This window comes from Galleria mellonella, unplaced genomic scaffold, assembly GCF_026898425.1.
Source record: "Galleria mellonella isolate WM207_F2 unplaced genomic scaffold, CSIRO_AGI_GalMel_v1 utg64, whole genome shotgun sequence".
Lineage (NCBI taxonomy): Eukaryota > Metazoa > Arthropoda > Insecta > Lepidoptera > Pyralidae > Galleria > Galleria mellonella.
The window spans coordinates 8,601,823-8,627,847 of NW_026442133.1; the positions used below are offsets into that span (position 1 = coordinate 8,601,823).

General features: G+C 31.6%; 1 protein-coding gene across 2 annotated transcripts in view; it reads right to left on the reverse strand.

Annotated features, from left to right (window-relative positions):
• The window catches only part of LOC113512351 (hemicentin-1-like), a 118,694-nt gene extending 99,856 nt beyond the window's left edge, over positions 1-18,838 (reverse strand). For both annotated transcript variants that reach the window (XM_026896178.3, XM_026896177.3), the window contains exon 1: positions 18,446-18,838. In XM_026896178.3, coding sequence (XP_026751979.2) covers positions 18,446-18,497 — 52 coding nt within the window. In that variant the 5' untranslated portion in view covers positions 18,498-18,838. The remainder of the gene's footprint in view (positions 1-18,445) is intronic.
• Between the last annotated feature and the right edge of the window lie 7,187 nt (positions 18,839-26,025).

Genomic DNA, 26,025 nt, shown 5'->3' on the forward strand with positions numbered 1-26,025 from the left:
CCTCCCACGGATGGTAATTGTAAATCTTGTATATATTTTTGTACTCATTAGCTCTGCGGTCGTTTACCGTTACTATATTGTAAAATATCGTACTATATATGTTATATATTTTGGTGACATACCAAAATAAATATATCATAACTGTCATCTGTAGTCACTAGAAGTATTACTGTAAAAATTGTATCATAACACGCCTTACTACACTCCTCGCAAAAATTAAGGGAACATAAAAATTTTTGAAATTTTTGGGTGATTTTCAACAGGCTGTATTTCAGTGAAAAATAATCGTACAGGAAATTTAAAAAAAGGGTTTTGAAGCTTGAAAACTCTAGTTTTCACTTTTTACTCAATTTTTTATTTTTTAAAAATTCATTATCAAAAAAAAATCGAAAAAAATCAAGAAAATTTTTAAGAAATTTTTTTTTGAAAAGTCGAAAAAAGTTTACAAAAAATTTTTTTTTCGTTTTTAAGGAAATCAAAGTTTTTGTCAAAAACTTTGATTGATGATCGATTTACCGCCGGCATTAGCGTTACCCAAAGCATACCACGTGGAGGTTGCACGGTCGGATTTACGTGCGTAAGCACAAAAGAAGCGTCGATCGATCGATCATCAATCAAAGTTTTTGTCAAAAACTTTGATTTCCTTAAAAACGAAAAAAAAATTTTTTGTAAACTTTTTTCGACTTTTCAAAAAAAAATTTTCTTGATTTTTTTCGATTTTTTTTTGATAATGAATTTTTAAAAAATAAAAAATTGAGTAAAAAGTGAAAAACAAATGAAATTATTGATTTTTGAATGGATTAGGGTGAGTTTAAGGGACAAAAACCTTGTTCCCTTATTTTTTCCAAAATTTCAATCAATTGGTCCGGGAAAAACCGTTGAACCGATCGCTCCAGGGATTTAGAGGGTTCTTTAAGGAACAATAGACTGTAAAATTTTCCTCAAACCTTAGCTTTCCCGCCCATATTAGCGAAGATACAGCCAAGTAACCAAAAAAGGAGAAAAAGTCACTTTTTTCCACTTTTTTCAATTCAATGTTAGAGGTGGAAAAAAATTTTTTCTTCACTAACTCTTGACTGTGCTTAATTGGAAATTGTATGCAGATAAAGAAACTCGGCACCCGCTTGCTGTGCGACCAGTAGTTCCAGAGATATTAGCAGTTGAATGGAAAAGGATGCTTTTGCATTCAAAGTTCGATATCTCGGAGACAAATGGTCGTAATTGAGCCATCCAAAGCGATTTTTGAAGCTGAATAAACACGCTAAGAGACCTATACAATGAAGTAGCTCGAAAAAATTTTTCCATGCCCATAGAGTGAAAAACAAAACCTAGAAAATTTAGAAAAAAATTATTTTCAGCTTTGTTTAAGAATTGAATGGAAACCGGAGCTCAAAAAATTTTTTCACCAAAAAATCTGAAAACTAGAGTTTTCAAGCTTCAAAACCCTTTTTTTAAATTTCCTGTACGATTATTTTTCACTGAAATACAGCCTGTTGAAAATCACCCAAAAATTTCAAAAATTTTTATGTTCCCTTAATTTTTGCGAGGAGTGTACGAGGTTTGTCCGGAAAGTAAGTATAAAAGTTTTTTAAAAATTTTATTTTACAATTATTCAGGTAAATCAATTTTATCTCCTTCAAAGTACTCCCCCTGTGACATAATGCACTTGTGCCAACGCCGTTTCCACTGTGAGAAGGCTCCTTGAAAGTCCTCTGGTTGTAGGTTTCTCAGCTGCCCCGTCGTAGCTTTTTTTATCTCATTTATGTCCCCCAAATGCCGCCCCCGAAGTACCAATTTGGTTTTTGGGAACAAGAAGAAGTCACACGGGGCCAAATCCGGCGAATAGGGGGGTGTTCGGTCACCGTAATGGAATTTTTACTCAAAAACTCACGGACAACAAGAGAGGTGTGGGCAGGGGCATTGTCGTGGTGAAGAATCCAACGCCCCTCTCGCGCCAATTCTGGACGAACTCGTGCCACACGAGCTTTGAGGCGTCTGAGCACATCGACGTAGAATTTTCCATCAACTGTCTGGCCTGGAGGGACGAATTCTTGATGGACAATCCCCCGAACATCGAAAAAAACAATCAACATTGTCTCGCCCCTCTCTGAATCTTTTTAGCCACTTGTGGACGGTTGGTTCCTTCACAGCATCATCCCCATAAACTGTTCTGAGATCGGCAAAAATTTCACGGCCATTCTTGCCGAGTTTCGAGAGAAACTTGATTACGACGCGCTGCTCTTCAACGGAAGCGGGCTCCATGCCGACGGGGTTTCATTAAGAGGTAACTTCACAGATGGCGTGACAAGCCAGTTCGCACCGCACGGCGGTCAGACCAGAACTGAAGCATTGTTAGGGACATAAGGAAGGGGTCCTGCGCTTACCTGGCCTCCCCACTCCTCTTTCTCGCATTCCAGAACACTTTTATACGAACTTTCCGGACAGACCTCGTATATTAATATATAACTATGTTCCATTTGTGATGAACTTAACGCATATATTACTGCTGATTCAGAAAAATACATAATATATCGAATAGTTAAGAAACTCTATATGTCATTTTTTTAATACAGAGAGCAAACGAGCATGCGCCTCACCAGATGTGAAGTGACTACCGCCTCCCTTGATCGCCCACAACACCAAAGGCTTTGCAGGTGTGCTGCCGGCCTTTTAAAAAGGATAATGCTCTTTTCTTAAAGGCTATGATACCGTATCGGTTTTGAAAATACTGCTGCTAGAAGTTGTATCCAAAGATTGGTTGTGCCTTAAAAAATGTGCCATGAACAACGCACAGTGGAAGACCGCCACTCATCCAGATTATCAATCCGAACATTTTCTCAGAGCACTCCCCATGATAAATTCGGTAGAAGATGCACAGAGATGCAATATCTCTACGCAGTTTTACTGGGTCGAGTCGGACAGTAAGGCGCTGATTATCAATAATTCGAGCCGCCCCACTTTGAATGCGGTTTAACGGAAAGAGCTGGTACTGTGGCGCTCCTGCTCAGGTGAGAATAGTAATCCTTATGTGGTCTGGCTTGAGCTTTATACAATTTCGATATAAGTTTCGATCTAAAATATCATAATACTTGTGTTATGGAATGTAAACGTATACTAACAAATTGATTTCTAATATTGTTTTTCGTGTACGAGTATCGGTTTCTGATAGCAGCGGCTCTGTGTACCTGAGTTGAGTTAATTCGAGAGACTATATGTCTATTAATTCATAATTATGTTAACCTATTAATTACTGGTACAGTGCTCATACTCGACTGTACTCTAGTTACTGATCAAAAGACTAAATTACGAGAGACACAAATAGGAAATTAGCTGATACCATATTATCGGATATTATTAATTAATTTAAACTACAATTCAGGTAGTACCATTATATATCGTACATAAATATCTTTGGCTTCGTTTTAACTTTACTACAAATTAAATTATTCCTTCTACATCTATTAATTTAAACGTAGTTCTATAAATCTTTTTTGTAATCGGTGGAAAGTATTCTCAGAGGTTTTGTAAAGTGTCTAACAAAATACAAGTTGATAAAACCAAATTAACTTTGTTTGTTATTTAAGGTATTATTTGCCGGGTTTCAGAATAAATTTTTAAGGTTTCTTCAGAGTCGGCAACAACTTTTTACTATTTGAGAGGCAGTAAGCTTGTTTGCCAGTATCGTGGTATAATTTTTTTTCTAACACTACACATTAAATACTAAACAAATCAAAAAGATAATAAGAAGTAATGATAAGCAAACGTTGATAAATTTCAAAATTTCTTGTTCAAATAATTAAAGTAATTGGAGTCTCAACATACGACCGAGCAACATATTTTCTTGCTCGGTCGTATCGTTATAACGAGTAAATAAGATTAGGCTTATAAAGTATACGTTTTTGAAGTGTATTGTATAAGTCAATAGGGTATAAAAACTACTACTACTACCACATACTGATATTGAATATTAAGATTTTTTATACAACATTCAGTCATGTTCCGCCTGATGTGAAGCGGATGTCATAGACTGTGGACTAGTGATGTAACATGACTGGAATATCTATGAGATGCTCCAATACTTGAGTACTCGAATGAGTACTCAATATACAGAATTCTGATACACGATATTCGAATACAGGATTCTAATAATATTGGTATTCGAATTCTAGTCACATATTAATCAAAGTTTTTATGTTTCTGTTTCATTATTTCATTCATAGTAGAAGAGTCATAACTTATGTACGAACTGAGTCAAAAGATCCCAAATTGGTATCGGTTTACATGCAAATATGGGGAAATAGTATCCTTGTTTTATACAACAACTTTGGAGCCAATTAGCAATTAACTTTAAGATTCCACAATAAATTAAAGGATGTACCTATCTAATAAATACTACGAGTATTGATACAAATATTAGATTACACAGCTAATTCAATAGCAATTCGAATACCGCTGTAATAACAAACCCATAATTAAATTCTAATAAAACTCTAGAGGAAATTAGTTGTTTGAATATTCTAAGGGAATCCATTATAATACGTTTTTATTTATTTGTACAATTTACAAAAATATTGGAATATACAAAAAAAATATTATACCTACACGATCTAACTTATTCTTCTTTTAGAAATATTATTTAAATATAACAATCATATTCGAATAATTTATTAAGTGGCTGAAAATTTTCAAATCGTCAAACATTATATCGTGCCTACGCGGACGAAGTCACAGATAAAAACTAGTATTACTTATTAGATATATTACTCATGTGAAAGCTTAAACAAATTATATTGTAGCTTTTCGATATAACAGATCGATGCACAAAGTGTCACATTCCGACGACAATATAAATGATCGTAAGTAGGTTAACAGCGCTTTGATAAACGACTGAAGAGATTACAATGGCTTAGCCGGGAAGATTTGAATCAGGTGAAGAAATGGCGTCATTGGGTGGGCCATTCACGGAATTATTTTCTTGCCAAAAATATATTCCAAAATTGAGATGAGAAGTCATAATAACGTGTAAAAATTTATTATGTTATACTGTGGTAATCTTTTTATTGTTAAGGAGTTTATATAAACACATAATCTTGCTAATATAACAAAATTGTAATTTTTTTATTTTTTATTTATTTATGCTTTATTGACCACATTACAAAAAAATGTCTGGTACAAAAGGCGGACTTAATACTATATAGCATTCTCTCCCAGTCAACCTTTGGCAAAACAGAAATTTTAATATGCGGTGAAAAAAATTACAACACATACAATAGAGATTATATAAATATACATACATGAATATATTAAACAAATATTACATAAATATACAAATATGTAATAAAAATACATATATACAAATATAAATATACATATATAAATATACCTACTTATAGATTATATACGATAACACAAATAAACAACGATAGAGATCAAAGTGATGATGATGAAGGTGAACTGCTTTTACAGTTTTTTCCAAAGATATTCGTAGACTTTTCTCTTAAAAATAAATTTGTTAGAAATTTGTCTTATGTCCATGGGTAGCGCATTCCAGAGTCGTGAGACCTCAAGAGTAAAGGAATTGGAAACAAAAGCAGAACGATGTAGAGGAATAGAGAGAACAAGAGAGTCGTTAGAACGAAGTTCGCGTGTATGAGAATCACAGAGATATTTGAATCTACATTTCAAGTATTCTGGTGATAAGGGACTAATAAGAAGAGAGAAAATGTTGCAAAGCAACCTCAACTGTCTGCGTTGGCGTATAGGGAGCGATTTTAACTGAGATCTGTACGAAGATATGTGATCATATTTACGCAGACAGAAGATGAAACGAATAGAACTATTGATTAAACGATCTAATTTATTAAGAAGATCTTCGTTAAGATCAGAATAACACACATCAGCATAATCAATAATGGGGAGAATAAGTGTTTGAATAAGTGTAATTTTAGTTTTAATAGGAAAAAAGTGCTTAAAACGGTTAATGTACTGAAGTGTGGCTACGATATGTGTTAATGTACTGTGTGTAATTGGACAATGTCTATACATCGAAGATATTTAAAAAATATATGTAAGGGGTTTTCAAAGGAGCGATAGAATTTTCTTCTGTCTGTCTGTTCCGGTAATACGCAAAACCTGCTGTACCATTGCAGTTTTTACTGTTGTGTTCTTGAAGGTCTAAGATAAAAACTAATATGTAGTAGAATCTCGATTATCTAAAACAAATAAAACCAGAGGTATTCCGTATAATGGAAAACGCGTATAATTGATTTCAAAGTCAAATCAAACAATAATTCAATTATAATATTGGTTTTACATACGTCATTTAGACAACACGATATAAAAAAAAAATACGAGCAATAAAGATAATGGATTACATAATATCTATATACTCAATTAATACATAATACCATTTGTAAATAGGTAATTAGAGCCATGAAGTCCGGATAATCGAATATTTGGATAATGGAGATTGTACTGTATATTTTATTTTGACATGGCAACTGAAAATTATCTATCTCAATACTTTTCCTTGTTCTGAAATTCGCGCGTACGAAGCAAAAAAAGCTAGTTAAATATGTATAATGATAGTTATACTTAATATAATATTCGTTTTGTAGTACTCTTAGTCTGAGTATCATACTCATAGTATCAATATCAGTATAAATTACTACTTGCCATCAAAGCTGAAGAATGTAAACCTTTATTTGTATTTTCATAAAAAGAAAAACAATATCTGTTACCTATATACTTTGTAGTCAAAAATATAACATGTTTTTAACGGTAAAGATAGTAAATACTAAGATTTTTTCCCACAATAAATAACTATATAAAAGAGTCTGATTGGATAATGCAGTTGGTTAATATTTTGATAAAATAAATATATAGGATACTGGTAAAAATAATCCGGAAGAGTTTGTCAACTCCTTTCAATCTATGTCACTCGCATAAAAATATCAGGGATTTTGTGAAATCTTGTGAAATAGCACGAAATCGCGGAAAACCAAAAAAAAAAATAGAAAAAGAATTATTATTCTATTATTATATGTGAAAGTGTGTAACGATCGATGGATACTTGTTACTCTTTCACGCAAAAACTATTGAACGTATTTGAATAAAATGTGATACACGGAAAGGTTTGTCTTAACTTGGCACATAGGTTACTTTATGTACTAATTCATGCGAATGAAATTGCAGGAACTTTAAAGAAACACTGTTATAATCCTTTGACAAAAATACGAGTATTACAAATACATATTTTTTTTATTTCTTTTTATACCACTGAGGTGTCAAAAAAGCATATGGCCTACCTGATGGTAAACGATTACCGTAGCCTATGAACGCCTGCAATATCAGGGGCATTACGACTGCTTTGCCGACCCTGAAGAAACCTCTGTATCCCTTTTTAGAAGAACTCCATATTCGAAAAGGTTTGGTCTGGAAGGGGGTTGTGAACAATAGCTTTGATAACGACACGGCAACTAGTTTCGTAGTGGGCAACTTTATTTTTATGTCGTTGTGTTTGAAACAAGTGAACATAACTGTGAAATGAAATGATATTTATTTTAAAACACTAAACTTCAAAATTATAATTATATTTATTTACATACAAATTAGGTTATAGCAACTCTATATGAATTTTATGTTTTAGGTAGGACCTCATTTCTTTTTGTAGCTCATCTTCCTTTTTAGGACTCCGTTACGATATGTAAAGGTACAGAGGAACTCTTATAGTGGGCATTCACAGCGCTATATATCAGCAACTACTAATGCTAACGATTTGAAATCTGGAATAGTTTTACATAGTTTTTTTTTTTCTTTTTTTAAAATATTAAAATTGACTTACTAGTGCTAGTACTATAAGCGGGATATCATACGAAATGGCTTTATTTGAATAACTTAAAACTGATTTTTATTTATTTTACTTATGACCAAAAATGTTAAATAATTACCAGTCCGCCTTTTATAGCAGCAATGAAGTCAATGAAAAATAAATAAGTAAAATCATCCTCCGTCCCTTATTTCTGAAGTTTATGAAGCGAACAATCTAAAACAATTACAGTTCATAAAAGTATAATATATGTGGATATTACAAGAAAAATAAAACGTTATTTCTAACGCCGCTTTTAAAAAAATATCAAAAAAACCTACAAAAACATAGTTATGCAGTACGGTTTTTTATCAAATTTATAGCCCAAAATAAGAAATTACGAATTACAGTATCAGTATTAATAAATATTAGGGGTGTATTCCGTATAAGAATTGCAATAAAGGTTATTTTATCTTGTGTCTATGTATGTACAGAACCTCGTCGTGTCGTCATTCAACTCACACCTTACCAGTTTTTTTTTCTCGGGTAATATATCTTGTCCGTCAGCTACAAGCGCGATGCGTTACTTAAATGAATGAACATAATTTTTAATAATAAATATTCTTCATTTGAAGAAAATGAATAATAAAATTTCGGAATCTTTCATTTTTCCTTGCTATAAAGCAAAGCTAAATGCTAACTAAAAATCTAAATTTGCAATTTGTGAAATAACTATAAATACCTTCGAATTTTGAAGATCAGTGATTGTATCAGTGATAAAATTAAAGAACTTTGACTGTAAAGTATAATTATAAAGTATAAAATGTATAATATACCCAGTTATAGTGTTTCCTCTTACTAACTTCACTAAAACTTTAAACTACTTGTTTTATCCACAATTAAGTTATAGAAGGAGTCAAAATTACCGTGAGTCGCTTTAAGAAAAGGATGGTAAGGTTGTGCTCGCTTGACGGTGATGGTATTGTTGCTATTTATTTTATATGTAATATTTTACTAGATAAAAACTTTGTAAAAAAATTGTCTGCTTCAATACCTCTATCCCATCCGTGTTTCTGCCATGGCAGTGAAATTACGGAGTATAGAGATACTTAACACATTGCCTTCAGCAATGGCAGTGCATAAATACCATGGATTCAGTGATGTTCATGGTGCTAATCAATTTCTATAGGCGACGGTTTTTACTTTAAATGATGAAGACTACATTGTCGGATGTGGTATTTTTTTCACGGCTAACAATATAATGACATTAAATATATATGTGCTTTTCATTTATTTTATGTTTTTGTATGTACTCTTAACCTTTGTATCATAAATGCGGGCAAACAAGTTTTGTTTGCTGAGAATAAATGTTGTGTCATACTAGCAACGACCAAAGTTTTCGCCATTAGATTTTCTTTTGTAACATCTGATCCGAAACAAACTTGTAATCTCTCTTTAGTATTCAATTGTGTTTGTAATCTCTAAAGAGTCAAGTATCCAACTTACCTACAAACATTTCTAAACTAAAATGTTAAGAATATAACGATACACATACAATTAAAATACGATATGTATTTTGTTCTGGCATTAATATATATATATATAAACGTCATTTTATTTAGGCGTCATTGGTCAAACCTGACTTACATCATCTAATCCTCTTTTAACCTACAACGAAGAATAAAAAAATGTTTAAAATCCCTTTGTGTATTTAACTACTTTTGATACAATCGAAATGGAGTTAATTTGATATCACATCGTTATTAGACATCATATGGACGTCACTTCTTATTATAATTTACGTTAAATGGTATGATTTGGCACCATCAAATATAATTGAAATAACATAGTTTTGTATTTAGTCCATAGAAATCTGAGTTTTGCCCAAAACTTCTAATTTAAACATTTATTATTGTTGTATATTTATTATTTTCTATTTATCTTTAAATAAATCTTCTGATCTTCTAATCATTATTATAAATGGATGATCATAGAGAGATTAAAAGATTGCTACTTTTTTAAATACTCGTTGAAAACATTATAAAAGAGGGTCCATTTCTCAATACGAAAGTCATGGCGAAAAAGAAGACAGATCGCCAGAATGACACAAGGGAAAACGATGAATATGTTTGTGGCACGCATTATTACGACCATGATGTGTTGTTATCGCATCGCTGGATAATACAGTTTTAACGCTCTCATTAGTCTTCACTAACACGTAAACGTAATTTTACGGGACTATCTATCTGGTTATTTATATTGTTGACAGTAAATATTCCAGTAAAATATCAACGTCTAGCGATTCAACCCGACTTTGCACGGAAAGATAGGATTTTACAAAATAATAAATAACCTATGTTACTAAAAATGTAAAGGTTTCCATAGGTGAAAGAATTTTCAAAATTGGCTGAGTAATTTTTGTGTTCTTTTATTATTATTATTTCAGCCGTGGACAGTTGTCTACTACTGAACATAAACCTTCCTCATAAGGAGAGTTTTGCCAGTTGTTGCCACACTTGGCAGGCGAGTTGGAAACCGCAGTTAGACTTTTAGAGATGTTTTAAGAGGGACGCTGCTGCCCATTCCTCGGCCTGCCTTAGTCGCCTCTTACGACATCCACGGGAAAGGAAGAGGTGGCCCATTATATGTTGGGGCACACACGGCAGTTTTTGTAAGTACTAAATATGATTACTCATACAGATGCTGGTTTTATAACATTCATTAAAGTATACCTGATGAATCATCTAAATAATTGTGAAAGCGAAATAGGAATTATTCAAAGTATTAATCACAATATCTAACTCCTTAAAATTTGATAATATATAATAAGAATCCTTAAACCTATAAAGGTCACTATTACTATGCATACTATAAAATGTGTATTTAACTGTGTCGATAATTCTACGTAATATTATCCATATGTTATTATATACAATTTGCATCTTAAAAGGATTGTTATTCAAACTTCTACCATATTAAACATTATAATTAGAATTACTCCTTTGCATTTGATGCAAATTCTTTTCATTTTTCCCAGCTTTATATCGTTTCATGAATACTATGGCTATAATTTTATTTTTATACTCCTTCAGTTGTGCCTAGAATTCAATAAGAAAACAGTTAATATATCATTTGACTAATTAATAGACTTTGATATGAATAAGACTGACCAATATACATACAGTCTCTTCTTATTTATACTATTGCATTAATGTGCTTATAAATTTTATTATTGTTCATCTAATTTTCGAAGAAATATACAGGCAAGTACGTACACTCTTAAATCTATTAAAATAAACTGGAACACATCTAAGTATACTATTTCGTTATAATTTTAATCTTATATATGAAATTACTACTCGAGAGTTGTGTGTGTTGAAAATAATCGTTGCACGCATGAAAAATGGCGTAATATCTACTTGATACCAGCCAATACGATGTGCCCCAGACAATCGGTCCCATGCAGGCGGAAGCCCCCGTTTCTTCGCTGCCAGTAATAAAAGAAAACGAGCTCCCTGTGAACTCAACCACAACGATATCAGCCGTTGGGAATTATATTCAATAGAGGAACAAAAGACATGTGTGTCGTTTCTACAGAATAATGTTAACAATTGACATTAATTTAGTGTGGGTTTGAAATCCACACAAAAATGATAAAATATAGTAATAGTGAAAAGTACCTGCCCAAAATAGTAATATCATTTAAAATGTCATATACTTTACTCTTTACCTTAGTGTGTCTATTGAAAGATTTTTAATTTTAAATATCTTAAAACAAGAAATGTTAAGTTAAAATTTAATCAACTAGGTATGCGCATAAATCCATAGCATAATAAACGAAGCAAACTTGCACCTGCAAGAACTTATCTGTTCGTGAATAAATAAAATGTTAACATTCATTTCGCGATTTGTGAAACAAAAAAGCCTTCACTGCACCTGGTCCTAGAATTCATTATTTTTTCCATGTCTCATCATTGCATACTGACAAAATCGTTTGTCCAGACTATCAACAAACAACCAAAACTACTAAGTCCAGTAAGCTGAAATTTAGAACATACGTTTATTGAATAACGTAAACAGATACCACAACGAATACCTTATTGAATATTCAAAAAGGATTGTTTAATATTTCAACTCAAAAGAGAAATGCGATACTGATAAAACTAAAATAAAAACAAAATAACAATTTTTTGTCCTTTTATTTTATACTAGCTTTATACCTACTACTTCATACATGGGGATTGATGAAATAGGAGAACTAATATACCATTTCTAGATAGCATGTTAAAATAAAACATATACCAGATTTAAGATTAGATCCTCAGAAATACAACTGTGAAAACCGCTTTTAATTTGGTGCAGTAGTTTTTGTGTGATACCGGAATAAATATATAGAGAGACATAAAATTCCTAAAAAATATTGTTTTGGCATCTACTCGTATTTATCTTATTAAAACCTTTTTTCATATTAACCTTTCTTAAATATCTCCTGTACATCTCGTTACAATTGTATTATATACATTTTATTATATTAATAATATCAGATGTTTGAATGCACAATATCATCGCCAATGAGTTTGATAATTATTTTTCTTAAAATCTTTACACGTAATTGTATTAACAAGCATTGTATCTAAATGTACCTATCTATTAACTTAGCCTTCATAACGATCGAGTAAGTAGGTAAGTATGCTGAAAATTGTTAACATTCCGTAACTTTCACATAAATTATATCAGTAGGATCAACCTACGTAATTATATATGCGTAATATATATGACGAAATATTGCCCCGATAATGAAGCATTAATTGTTGACATAAGCTAAGTTAATAGGAGTTAATGGGATATTAGACTACCGAATATACTAGTATAGAGTGATATCTAAACATTGGACAATCTTTTTAAGAAAATGCTCTACCAGTGCAACTAAACATTTATTCCAAAGTAGCACAGGTTAAAAAACGACAAAAGATTAATTTACTACGTACATCCATTTTGACATAGTGTGATAGTATGGGAAGAACAATATTTCTTGGCATATTTAGTCTTATTTACTTGGAATAATGTTCAGTCTCATTAGTAGAACATATTATAGGGAGAATATAACTTAAGAACGGCTGCACTTATTTGGCTAATTCTTTTGTGTTGTATTTGTAATGGTAATCCAAACATTTGGGTACGTCATCATCATCATCATATAAGCCGTTATCTGTCCACTGCCTCCCATAGACTACCATAAAGAAAGGTCCCAGCAATGGAATAAGCAAGTATGCGAATAATTATAATACTCGTATATCTATCCGTGTATTCTGTTCGAGTAGTGGGATGCGTTTATAAAAAATAAGAATCGGTTTACAAAGAAATTAATTAAAATACCTACATTTAATTTTTTTAATAAAGTGACATTCTCTTGCAAGTTTATAAAAAAAAGAAAGCTGTCATTTCTGAGTAGGTAATTTTGACTGAGGTTTACGTAATACAATGTATTTAGTTTAAATAACACTGTATAGACATTCATAAATCAAAACAATCGACTACATTATTGACATGTATATTTATTAATATTATAAATGTTGAAGTGAATTTGTTGGTTTGTATAACATACAAAAGGTTAAAAGGCTACTTTTTATCCCAATCAGTGAACATATCCCAATCACGCGAACGAAGTCGCGGATATAGATATAAATAGAACAATTTTAAATATTTGTAACCACGAGGCACTCCCAGTAACACTTTCTAAGTTCTAAAGTAGTAAAAGCGGTCAAATATAATTAATTTGGCCGTAGTACAACAAAATTTAAGAGAGACACGTTGTAAGAGATGGTTAGCGGTGGCCCGGCCGTGCGGCGCACACCTGCACGTAAACCGGTTACAAAACATGATTTCACTCTCTCGGCAGACTCGGCACCACTGCCGTTGCCCAATTTACGGATTCAAGTCGCTGCCGTTGAAGAATTTTCTGTTTATAACATACCATAACAACCTATTAACGTCCTGCTACAGAGGATTATATAGCCTAATATTAACACGCTGCGAAGACGACTTGATTTAAGGGTATAGAGCTTTATTTCAATATTATTACTGAGCACGGGTCTCCTTTATTGTTAGCATAATACAGCATACTGTTACCGCGCGACAGGCAAAGGGAGCGTCAGTAATGGGTACAACTTCTACTACTTACCTTCTGAGGGTTAAGAAACCCAAGGTGGGTTTAATCATAATATGATTTGCTATGTATAACCATGTTTTTATTTTAGAAATTGCGTAAAAAATAGTGAGCTACTCACCTACCTACGAATTTCTTTGAAAAATTATAGTACAGTGGAGTCATATCAGATATCAAAGTAAATACATACCCAGTATCTACCTAGGTGGCCATTCTTCATTTTCTTGATCAATAATTAAAAGTCTATTTGTCTTACAATTACATGTATTTATTTTAAATTAAATACTATCTTATAATTCACAGGACTTGGGGCCGTTGATATTGTATGAGTTGGCTAATAAATAAGCATTAAGCGTTTTATTTAATTAATATTAAGCATAACATAAATCATCAGGCTGATGAGCTATTTCACATTTTCATGCGACAAATCTAAGGTTTTGAACGCATAATTAACCGTTTTGGAAGATTTGTACTTTAAAATACGTCCAATAGAATAGTTACGCACAGCGCTATATCTCAGCAAATAATAATGCTAACAATTTGAAATTTGGAACAATTTTACACGTTATTGGTCCACACATATTGTAGTAGAAATATTAAAAAAAATACTTTTATTGTCCTTGCTAGACGGCCCAAAATAAGGACTACAAAAATTTCATTCAATTTCAAAATTGACCTTACAAGTCCAAGTGGTATATTATGAGAAAGAGCTTAATTTGTACAATTAGCACTGATTTTTATTAATCATTATGCTCCGTAGTTTTTTTTAGTTATAATCGAAAATGTGAAAAAACGACTCCCTACGAAAACTTTGAATGAATTAAAGTCGTTTGCTTGGGTACCTCTCCTGTCTCATTCGTGTTTCAAACGTTAAGCAGTTGTGTTTGCATAGCTGTGTTTCGGTTTGAAGGGTGGGATATGGCGTGAATTTACCGGGTGCAGAGGAATAAAACCTAAGTCCTCAGGAATGGCAACGCATGGGGGGTATCATGGGCGAAATAGTATACTCTGTTATGTCCATGATACTGCTCATGTCTATAGGCGACGGTTACCACTTTCCATCAGATGAGCCGACAGCTTGTTTGCCTTTCTAAGTTGTGTAAAAAATATATGTGGTAACCGGTTTACATTTAGTGATACTCCGGGTTCGTTGCTCGCATCTGTGTAACCTAACTTCAGGCTGCAGCTGAAAATCAGCTGTGACCTCTTTTTGTTACTGCGACACACATGGCGAAAACATATTTTTTAGTATTTCATTATATCTTTTTTCTTTTAAAGACAACTCATTTATTTAGTTATAAATTTTTTCTAATTTACTTGTATTATAGATAACTCAAAGTGTTTATCTTTTTTATGTTTATTTTATGTTTATGTTTATGTTTATTTTTTTTTTGAGTTAAACCGTTAAATCAATTCAAATTTTTCCATTTTATCATATTTGTCTAGATTAATCAAGAGATTTTTTAAATAAAATTTTGCTTCGTACAATTTTTATTATCTAATTCGTCGCTATATATATAAAAGAAATATATATTTCAACAACCTATATTACTGATTGTATCTTCAGCACGTTGTTGATTATCCACTGCCAAATAAAGGTACTAAGACTGCCCCTGAGCCAACTAAAACTGCTTTTATGAATACTTTATTTTAAAATTCCAATGATCACATTAAACTATATCTATGTTAAATTAAGTATTAAAAATAAATTCAACAGCTCAAGGGTAGGTCTGAGACATTGAAGTTTTGTAATAGGTATAGACCCAAGTTAGGAACGTGACTAATGTTGAATAAGTTATAACGCTTACTGTAGTATAGACTGTATAAAACACATATAGTTACCTCAAGGCAAATAGTTAATAATAGTAATTATGTAACTAGTTTATTATGTCCTATATTTATTTCTCCCATTTATCGTTATAATATTTTGAGTTTATACGTTTTGTTATCGTACATAGGCATATAGTAATTACATATTGTGCCTTTTCATAGCTCATACTTACATTATTATGAGATATCGAATATATATAGAAGTTATAAATACATTTTAAAAATAAAAATAAATAAAAGTATCAATTAATATAATAGGTATGAAATGAATACGCATAATATCAGCAAAGGGTAATCCTGATCGGATTGAAATTTTTTAAATACACAGATTTTTTTATATCTAGTAAATTTCATGGTGACAAATATTTAAAACTATTTGCTCGCCCTTGCTACATACGGATGTACTAATTTTTCATTTTTCCTTACAATTTTTCAAATATTTTCTTTGCTTAATCCAAATCTTGTCCTAACAATTACAAGAAGAAAATAAAGTAAAATTAGTAGTAGCAAATTAGGGAAAAAGGGATTATAAAAGAAGGGACAGTAATGGAGACTAGCAAATCCATCGCTAGCAATGTACTCTGTCAGGTGTACCTCTACGTGGTTTTGCATGGAAACTATCATGGTTAGTTCTTATTGAGTTCGTCACGATGTATGTAAATTATATACGTCAAATTTTATTTAGTAGATAATCGTATTAAAACTAGACGTTTACTGAATGACTCAATAATTATTTATTATTAATAACATTTTAATTGCATTTTTAATAATTATTATGGGCTTCAAAATTCACAATGAATGACTCATAAGTCATTTAACCGGATCTAAATAAATAATAATGAACTATTAGCGTACATATATTAGTTTGTCGTATAGGTATGCTAAACCGAAACAGTTACAATATCCCTGATACTAAAAAAACTTACCAAAAACAGCGAAATCTAAAAACAATTTATTGTTCATTGTAACTAATCAATAATGTGACCGCGCGTAAGTTTACTAGATATAACTTCTATTGAAAAGTTGTTCTATTTCATGAATACTGTCATTGTATTCTGGCTTACTGTATCCATTACAACTAACCCTGTATAACACTAAACAATGGGGGAAAGGAATTATCAGGTCGACCTCCACACGGTTCTACCTCGAGAACGTTGTGGTTAAATCTTATCGAATTTGTCATGGTGGATGAACTTCTATTTATTCATTCTCACTGGTGTTCCACCAATCTATAGATTAGGTATACCGAGAGCGTAGGCGGGGTCACCATTTTATTTTCATTAATTAAAAATCATTAAACAATACACCAATATTTCATAATTTTTAAATCGATAAAAATTATTTAACATAGCATGACCACTCCAAATACATTTTTATTTTCAACAAGGTCAACTAGGGTGACCATATATTGTACTTAATATTGTTCCTTTTGTATTCCAAATAAAACCAATGTTGTATTTGTAAAATAATACCTCTTCAGCTAATTAATATTTGATAGTTCTAGCTATAACAATATAGTACATCAACGAATAAGCATGAAATGAATATCATAATAAACAATATTCAAATAACGCTTCTATTACAATTAATAAATGTAATTATGCAAGACCCACTAAACGATGAAACAACTTTAGGGATAGGTAAGCTATTAACCTGTTAATTATAAGTTATCAAATGGGTAAAACTTATTTAATATCATGAGTGACAAATTTGGGTTAACACTTCAAATCTTATAAAAGACCAATAGATGGAGTTCACATCGTTTTGGTCTTTTAAATCTATCGACTATCTTTGTTTTGTCACATTATCAATTTTATTATTAGTGTCGCATGTGATTCAAATAATGTTTTAACCACAACAATATTAATTCATCAAGTCATGCATTATCCGATTAATTTTCAAATTCTGTGCGCCCATAGGATTAGTAGATAAGTAGATACAAAGAAATTACGATGTATAATTAAAGTTTAATAGATTTTATGATCCTGAAACTACTGATTCCAATCATGAAAAATATTAAAACACTTGGATATTACATATAATATAAAATATTATTTATTGCTTTTACTTTCTGTGAATACAATAAGTAGCTTGTAATTTTTAAATATTTTTTATACCAACTTTTTGTCATAATAAAATAAATTGTTAATTAAGTATTCGATCTAATGCTAAGAACGAATCTTTCGTATTAGATACTACATAGGTATCTAATTTAAACTCTTTTTATAGCAAACTATCTCAACAGTTAAAATTGACACATTTGACACATTGACAATATCCAGCCCACACTTTAACTTAAATATCAATTATATTGATTTACGTATTTTTTTTATTTAACCTTTATTTTTGCAAACAACACTGCAATAACAAACTACGATATTATAAGCCCGGATATTGAGATGCAGGTATAATATTTTTAGCTTATATGCAGGACAAACCTGCAAGCAGTCCATACAAAGAAAAGAATCTACAAACACTTAACCACAGACACATACACACACATGCTTTGCATCTGTGAGTTTATAACTCACAGATACAAAGCCAGTTGTTGATACATAGAGTAGACGCAGCGCGCTGGCCGCAGCGGCCCGCGGTGCGGTGAGGTAAGTTGAGTAGGAAAGTAAGTAGGTAAGTCCGCTTACCTGCACAAATCAGCAGCAAAGTAAACGGTGAAAGCAGCCGACTGGTACCCATGGTGACACAAGAAACTTTCTCAGCAATTTTAATTCACTTCCAAAGTAATGTTATGCGCCCATCTTGCAACCATATTTCAACCTAACGTTTAAATCCAACTTCGTCACTTCGTTCTCTACACTTAAGCACTTTACTAAAAACAATGCTTTTTTCAACACTATTTTGCTTGTAGTCACTATTCAATCCACTGGAGAAATCTTGTCACATTACGGGAAACCGTTCTTTAAACTACAGAGAAAACTTTGGCGCGTATTTTTCATGCGAGTTTTATGTCTTGTAAGCCAAATCAACACGTCCCTTTCGAGCGACCGTTGGCCCAAGGCTAAACAAGCGCAGCATTATTCTATGTATGTGTTAAGCACACAACTTCACGAGGCGCACATCAGTAAACCGGCTTTGTAAGAAAGAAATAGCGATATGCATTGGAGTGAAATAGAGAGCGAAGTTTCATTGCTTACCCCGGAACAGTGGCAACAACGCAACGCACCACTATTACAGGTCTTAGACGTTTTACACTAGATGGCGGGTATAGGCAAACTTATAAAATTTCATTGTTCAGATGAAAATAAAAGTCAATTTTTTCTCATATATATTTATGTTTCCTTACTTGACAGTTTATTAAATAATTGCAAAAAAAAATATTAAATAAAGTATTATTTTCTAATATTTATTATTATTATTTCTGTCTTAATTGAAAATAAATGTCCCGATTGATTCCTAAATTTGACAAATATAAAAACCAGATTATATATATACGAGTGTATTGAATATAATATTAACATTAATAATATTTCAATTTATTTATAATTGTGTATAAAGAAATTATAATTTATCGACTGTAGATTTCGCTTAATAAAATGGTAATAGTAGGTACTTATATACAAAATGATGTAAACACTTAACAATTGAATACTTTATTTATAAATGATTAAAATAAATCCGTTCTTATAGCAATTCATTAATACAGATATAAATGTATTTAAATTTATTTTACTTTTACATTTTAAACAAAATCAAAAAATCAAAAAAAGTCATATTCGTTACCTATCTAAGTATATTTACGGAATTATGGAATATGTCAATTCCAAGAAAATCAAAATTGATGTTAATCTTATCAAAAAAGGTAAGTAATAGAAATAGAATTGTCACCTTATTATATATAACAAAAACGTTAAACTTGTGATAGACAGATATTCATACGTGTTTAGACATTTTACAATAAAAGCGTGTCTTAATAATCTGTAGATTTTGTGACACATAAAATAACAAATAAACATTATTCCATTGGCTTAACGATATTTATTTACTTAGACAAAGTTTAATTAAATACTGTTTAGATAAACAGTGTACGAACTTTATAATTGAAAATTATGTTTATTGGCTGAACCATAGATATGGGCGGAACGAAGTGAAGTCTTAATACGCGACTTGTCTCCAGTTAATTCAAACAATATGCAATTCAAACGGCAACAGCTAGTGACCTGGTATAGACGCGCAGTGCACTGTAAAACTTCAACAAAATCGGTGCAAAAACAAGGGCCCTGTGAACAAATTTGCAATCCCATGGGAGTTTTGCTCGAACGCATGCAAAACAGAGTACCTATTTTTATAATAACTAATTAATATTGATGATAACTTACAAATAAAATAAAATACTTGAACTTAAAAAAAACACTCCGTAATTATATTACGAGTAATATATAGGTACATTAGGAGTAAATAAATCAAAGCAATATCTATATATTTTAGTTACAATATTAGGTTCTTACATATGAAATTAGCGTTTTGTCGTACTGAACACTTTGATCTGAAATATCTCCTCTTTGGTTAAAAATTCCAAATTAAAATTTATAAATTCATTTAGCTGGTACATTCAAGTTTTGAAAATAGTCATTCATTTGTTTTTTTCTCATTATTATTATTATTTTTTTTGGCGTCGCTTATTACCGCACAATGGAAAACATGAAATATCGGTATACTTACGAGTACCGTGGCACTAGTGCTACAGAAACAGCTCGAAGGATTCATGATGTATACGACGCTGGTGTCGCAAAAGACAGCACGGTACGTTCATTTTGAACAACCTCTTACAAGGAAAAAAATTCAACTCTGATGCGGCAGTTCAAACCGCCTTCAAAGAGGTTATTGATTCTCGCCCCATAGTTTTTTTTAGTAAAGGGATCAATGAACTACCAATAAGATGGCAAAAGTGCATAGATAACAACGGTGCATACTTTGAATAATTAAATATATTTTACAAAAAAAATTATATTCCTTCCGTACAAAACACCAATTTCATATATAAGGACCTAATATTATTTTTTGGCTAACAGACTTTTAACATATTTGAAAGTGTTCGGAATTGGAGATGACCTTTTTTCCGCCATCAATGTCCAGAGACACCCAACATACGGATCAGTATCCATATTACCCATCCCTAATAAGCACCAAATATATAGATATCGGATCAGTATTCATATTACCCATGCCTAATATACTTACCATAGTAATCGAATGTATCGGGGGTAAAGAATTATGAATAATACTTATTACCATAGTATTATCACAGGTATTACTGTGTTACATTTATATTGTGATATGGTTATGGAATACCATCTTCTTTTTTAGTGGACATCTACGTAGGAATAGGAAACTCTATACCTAATTCAAAACTTCAAATTTCGAGCGATATCATTATTATAACAAGTTTGTATTGACCACATTGAAAACCCAGAATTCAGTTGAATGAAAAAATTAAGCGATTTGGTTATGACTGGATATTTTGCTAAGCAAACTCACCAAAAGCGGAACACTGCAATTATTTATAGTGCTCCGCTTTTAGTGAGTACGTCAAAACCAAATGATACATACATCAAAACTAAAATTTTTAAATCATCTATTCTAAACATATAAATTAAGTTGTAGAGTAAAGAACAAAAGAGAGAAAGGAAGGGAGAACAGACCGTTAACAAATTATTTGCGTTTTTAGTAAATTCATCCTGGCGATTGACAGCGCGCATTCGCTAAAACCACGTAAAAAGTTGCCGTATGAAGAGTTTGTAGATGACTTGTCTCATGGAGCGAATCAAGTACACTTGCCAAATCAGTTTTGAACTTATATTGTGTAGATGAGTATCCTACTTATCTATCTCGATCTAATATATAAGTTTATTTTTTTTACAACACAGGGAGTAAACGAGCATGCGGCTCACCTAATGGTAAGTGACTACCGCCGCCCATGGTCACCCACAACACCTACGGTATTGCAGGTGTGCTGCCGGCCTTTTAAAAAGGAATATGCTCTTTTCTTAAAGGTTATGTTGTCGTATCGGTTCGCAAAAACTGCTGTTGGAAGTTGATTCCAAAGAGTGTTTGTGCGTGGGAGAAAGTGCCTTGAAAAACGCACGGTGGAGGACCGCCACTCGTCCAGATGGTTAGGATACAATTTTAGTTTATGGCGGGTTGTACGGTGATGAAAATTAGCAGCAGGTATCAATCCGAACAATTCCTCAGAACACTCCCCATGATAAATTCGGTAGAAGATACACAGAGACGCAACATCTTTACGCAGTTTCAGTGGGTCGAGTCGGACAGTAAGACGCCGATCGTCAACAATTCGAGCTGCCCGACTTTGAATGCGGTCTAACGGAAGGAATTGGTACTGTGGCGCTCCTGCCCACAGGTGAGAACAGTATTCCATGTGTGGCCTCACTTGAGCTTTGTACAGTTTTAGACGGTGTTGTTATATTTTCTCTTTTATACATTGCCAATTTATATACTTTATAGTCTAATATTCTGAGAACATCTCTGAGATAGAGACTGAGAACTTAAACTAGTACATATTATGCTGACATTACGTCCTTGAGACACAAGAGTGTTTGAAAGATTCAAAACATCTGTTATTTTCTGTTGAATAAATTATTATTCAATAATAAATTACTTATAAATTATTCTTTTGTCTGATACTATTTACTAAACTGATTACATACATTTATTAACCGCTCTGTAATACAAATGATCTAAATGGCCACCACGATTATAATCAGTAGACATTACTTATATCAATATCACCTCTAAAATTCATCATAAATTTATCACTTCTAAAATGTATACCCTATCAAGTTGACCTCCACGCGGTACCCCCTGGTAATAATTGACATTCAGAATATTTTCCTTTTCATATTTAGTAAAATAACAATGTAAATACTATTTAAATATAACTTTTAATATATATTTCTGGACCTAATATTAATACACTTATTTCATTTCTTTGCTCTCCAGTGAAATTCAATACGTAATAGAGAGCTCACAAATAAATTAATGTTCAAAAAGGAGTTTATACTCGCCTTATCAATTCATTACAACAGTAGTAGCTAGTCATTATCTTTTATAATATTTATCAAATTGTATATATATGTTCGTCATTATATGTTATTTATGTATACATTATTTCATTATTTTTTGTATGTAAGTATATATTATTAACTGTTATTATCTACTAGCTATCCTAATAATAAAGTACCGCGTTCTTGTCATTCACTGTCCTTCAATCCAAATCCCAAAGGTTGATTGGTAGAGAATGCTACTAGCATTAGGTCCGCCTTTTATGCTATGTTTTCTTTTGATTATTAAAATTATTTAAATAAATAATATTGCGTCTATCTACCCCATCTGAAGAAAAAGTACATAGGATAAAAGTCTTAAAAATATTGATGTACAATTCGAACGACCAAGTACATTTTAAGATTTATTACTTCAATTTAGAAGTAATTCACGCCAGATAAGCTAGAGACCGATTATTAACAAATCTCGTGTAATTTATTATAGTAAGATTTATTATATATTATTATTAAGATCTATATGTATTTACGAAAAACATCAAGAATACCTAATTAAAATAATGAACAAATAATCTTAACATTGAATTTCCACGAATGTAATCACAGACTACAAGTTAGGCAAATAGTATAGAATAAAATAAAAGCAACTAGGTATATACGGTTATAAAAAGACACGTATTTATGTGGCGACTGCTGGGCAAGAAGTAATAATAAATACATTCACTATGTAGGTAATTCCAGTTTTCACTCCAGATGGGCCAAAAAACAACAATAATATGAAAAATTTAATATAGTTACATAGATGTCTTACTTCACGAATACCATTAAACACGAGTGCCTATTAATTCGTTTATATATGGGTATATACTAGTTTTTAAGAAAAGCGCGTCTCCGGAGACACAGGGGAACCTATAGAGAAAGTCGATACATATACTTGGAACACCTTACCTGAATAATACAATGTTAATTGTTTTCAACTTTCAGCGAAAAACAACGAACCGTATTAGTGACCTTATACTGTTTACAAAATATAATTACGTATAAATAATACATTAAGTCACGCGGTCCTAGTAGAGAATGGACCACCTCGTCTTTCCCGTGGGTGACGTAAAAGGCGAACTTGATTTAATGGTCGAGGGATGGGCAGCAGCGCCTCTTTTAAAACATCACCAAAGTCAAAATGCGGTTGCTAATCCGCCTGCCAAGCTTGGCAACTACTGGCAAACCCCCCAAAGGGAAGATTTATGTTCAAAGGTGAACTGATATAATAAAAGGCTGATATAATCGTAATGATAAATAATTATTATACAAAATATCAAGCTCATTTTCTAGAGTGCTCGACTCTTATGCAGAAAGCACCCTCTCAAATTGTGCAAAGGTAATGTAACAATTTTATTTCAAAATTCAATCATTGACATGAAATTTCTAGCAAATATTTTCCATTAAGATGAAATGTATTTTCCATATATTCGATTTTCAAATTTAATCCTAACTTAATCAATATAGTCTCTGTAATGGTCAGTTTAGTTAAAGGTTGACATCTCACATTATACGTTTAGGTACTGCCTCAGTTCGTTAGTGCCGGCATTTGCAGTACCAACACGTCATTGTTACTATGAACAATGTATACAGCATTGATGCTATACGTGACGGAATTCGTATTCGAAAATAACGGGTTTTCAAGCAATTCCAAAAAGGTTCTCAATGCTACAGACACAGTTTTCATTTTTTATACGATTACACAATTAATACTGAATCAATTTTTGTAATTATTTTATGATTTCATTTAATTTTTGAATAATAATACCTGCATCAATAGTGTTCACTCCATGTCTGCATCGTATTAATATTGTGACGATTAACTTACTATGACCTACATATAAAGTGAGTCTACAAATCTCTTTTTCTTCTAAGTGTAAAAATTTCTTTGAATTTTCACATATTTGGTATTAGTTTAATTTAGGGGATTTTGTATTATTTAGAATTCCCATAGAATTTCTAAGTCTCCCCTTTATATACCTTACTTACATTATACAATGACTGGATTTTAATCATAAAATTTCCTTTAAAATGTAATGTCAGAAAAATAATTACTAAACATATAAAAAAAACACATTTTGGATATATCTGTAAAGAAAAAAGTGTCCGTCTTACCCCCATACGACTATGCTGTTGTTTTTATTCTTCTTTGATTAATCTTATGCATCTTCTTCAAAGTATTGACTCACATGTCATCGTTCATGTTATCCGGCCAGCGTAAATAAATATTTAATACATATTTCTTCAAAAAATAATTAAATAATGTTAATTATTTATCTCACAACTTTTTGTGCACAATGAAATACTTAAAATAATAACATAGATACCAGAAGCTATGGAAAACTGGTGCCTGAACTGGATATCTGAAGAGTCCATATCACACTTATTTATAAATTTTGAACAAATAAATCTAAAATAAACTTATTAATCTCGACTGCCAATTAATTATATAATATACCTACACACAAAAAAAAACAGTCAAAAGAAAGAATCTATTCTCCTTTTTTTAAATTCAGCTAAAAATAAAACAAAGACAAGGCGCACTCATTTCTTTTCTCAAAAAGGATTTCTTACTGATTTACTTGGTAATTCAAGTATATTCAATATTTTTAAGTTTCCTGGCCTATATTCTCTGAAAATATCTTGATCATGCAAGGGTTCACTTTTCTCTTTTACTTGTTTTCGTTTTCCCTCCCTCTGCTTTTGAGCTTTGATGTTATTTATTTATAGATGAATACTTAAAACGGAAATTACGTTTTAATGCTGAGTTAAAAGCAAAATTTTGTAGTATTCTCTAAGTTCTATTTTGGTTTTCCCATAGATTTTTCTGACAAGAAATTTAGTGACGTAGCATGTTTTACATAAACAAATACATAAACATACACAAACTTAAAAGCATACATACAACAGGAAAGAGTGACACTGGAAAATGAAGATAGAACATGGGAAAATAGTACTTAAAGGGAGAGAATTTTCTTACACAACATTATTAAGCGGAACGTAACATATGCAAAATTTCCTAAAATTCCCTATGGGAATAAGATACTATATAAAAAATACTATTTAGGAATTCATTTTTTTAAACCATCGACAGATTAGGTTATTTCCTAATCTGTCGATGGTTTAAAAAAATGAATTTCACCATCATA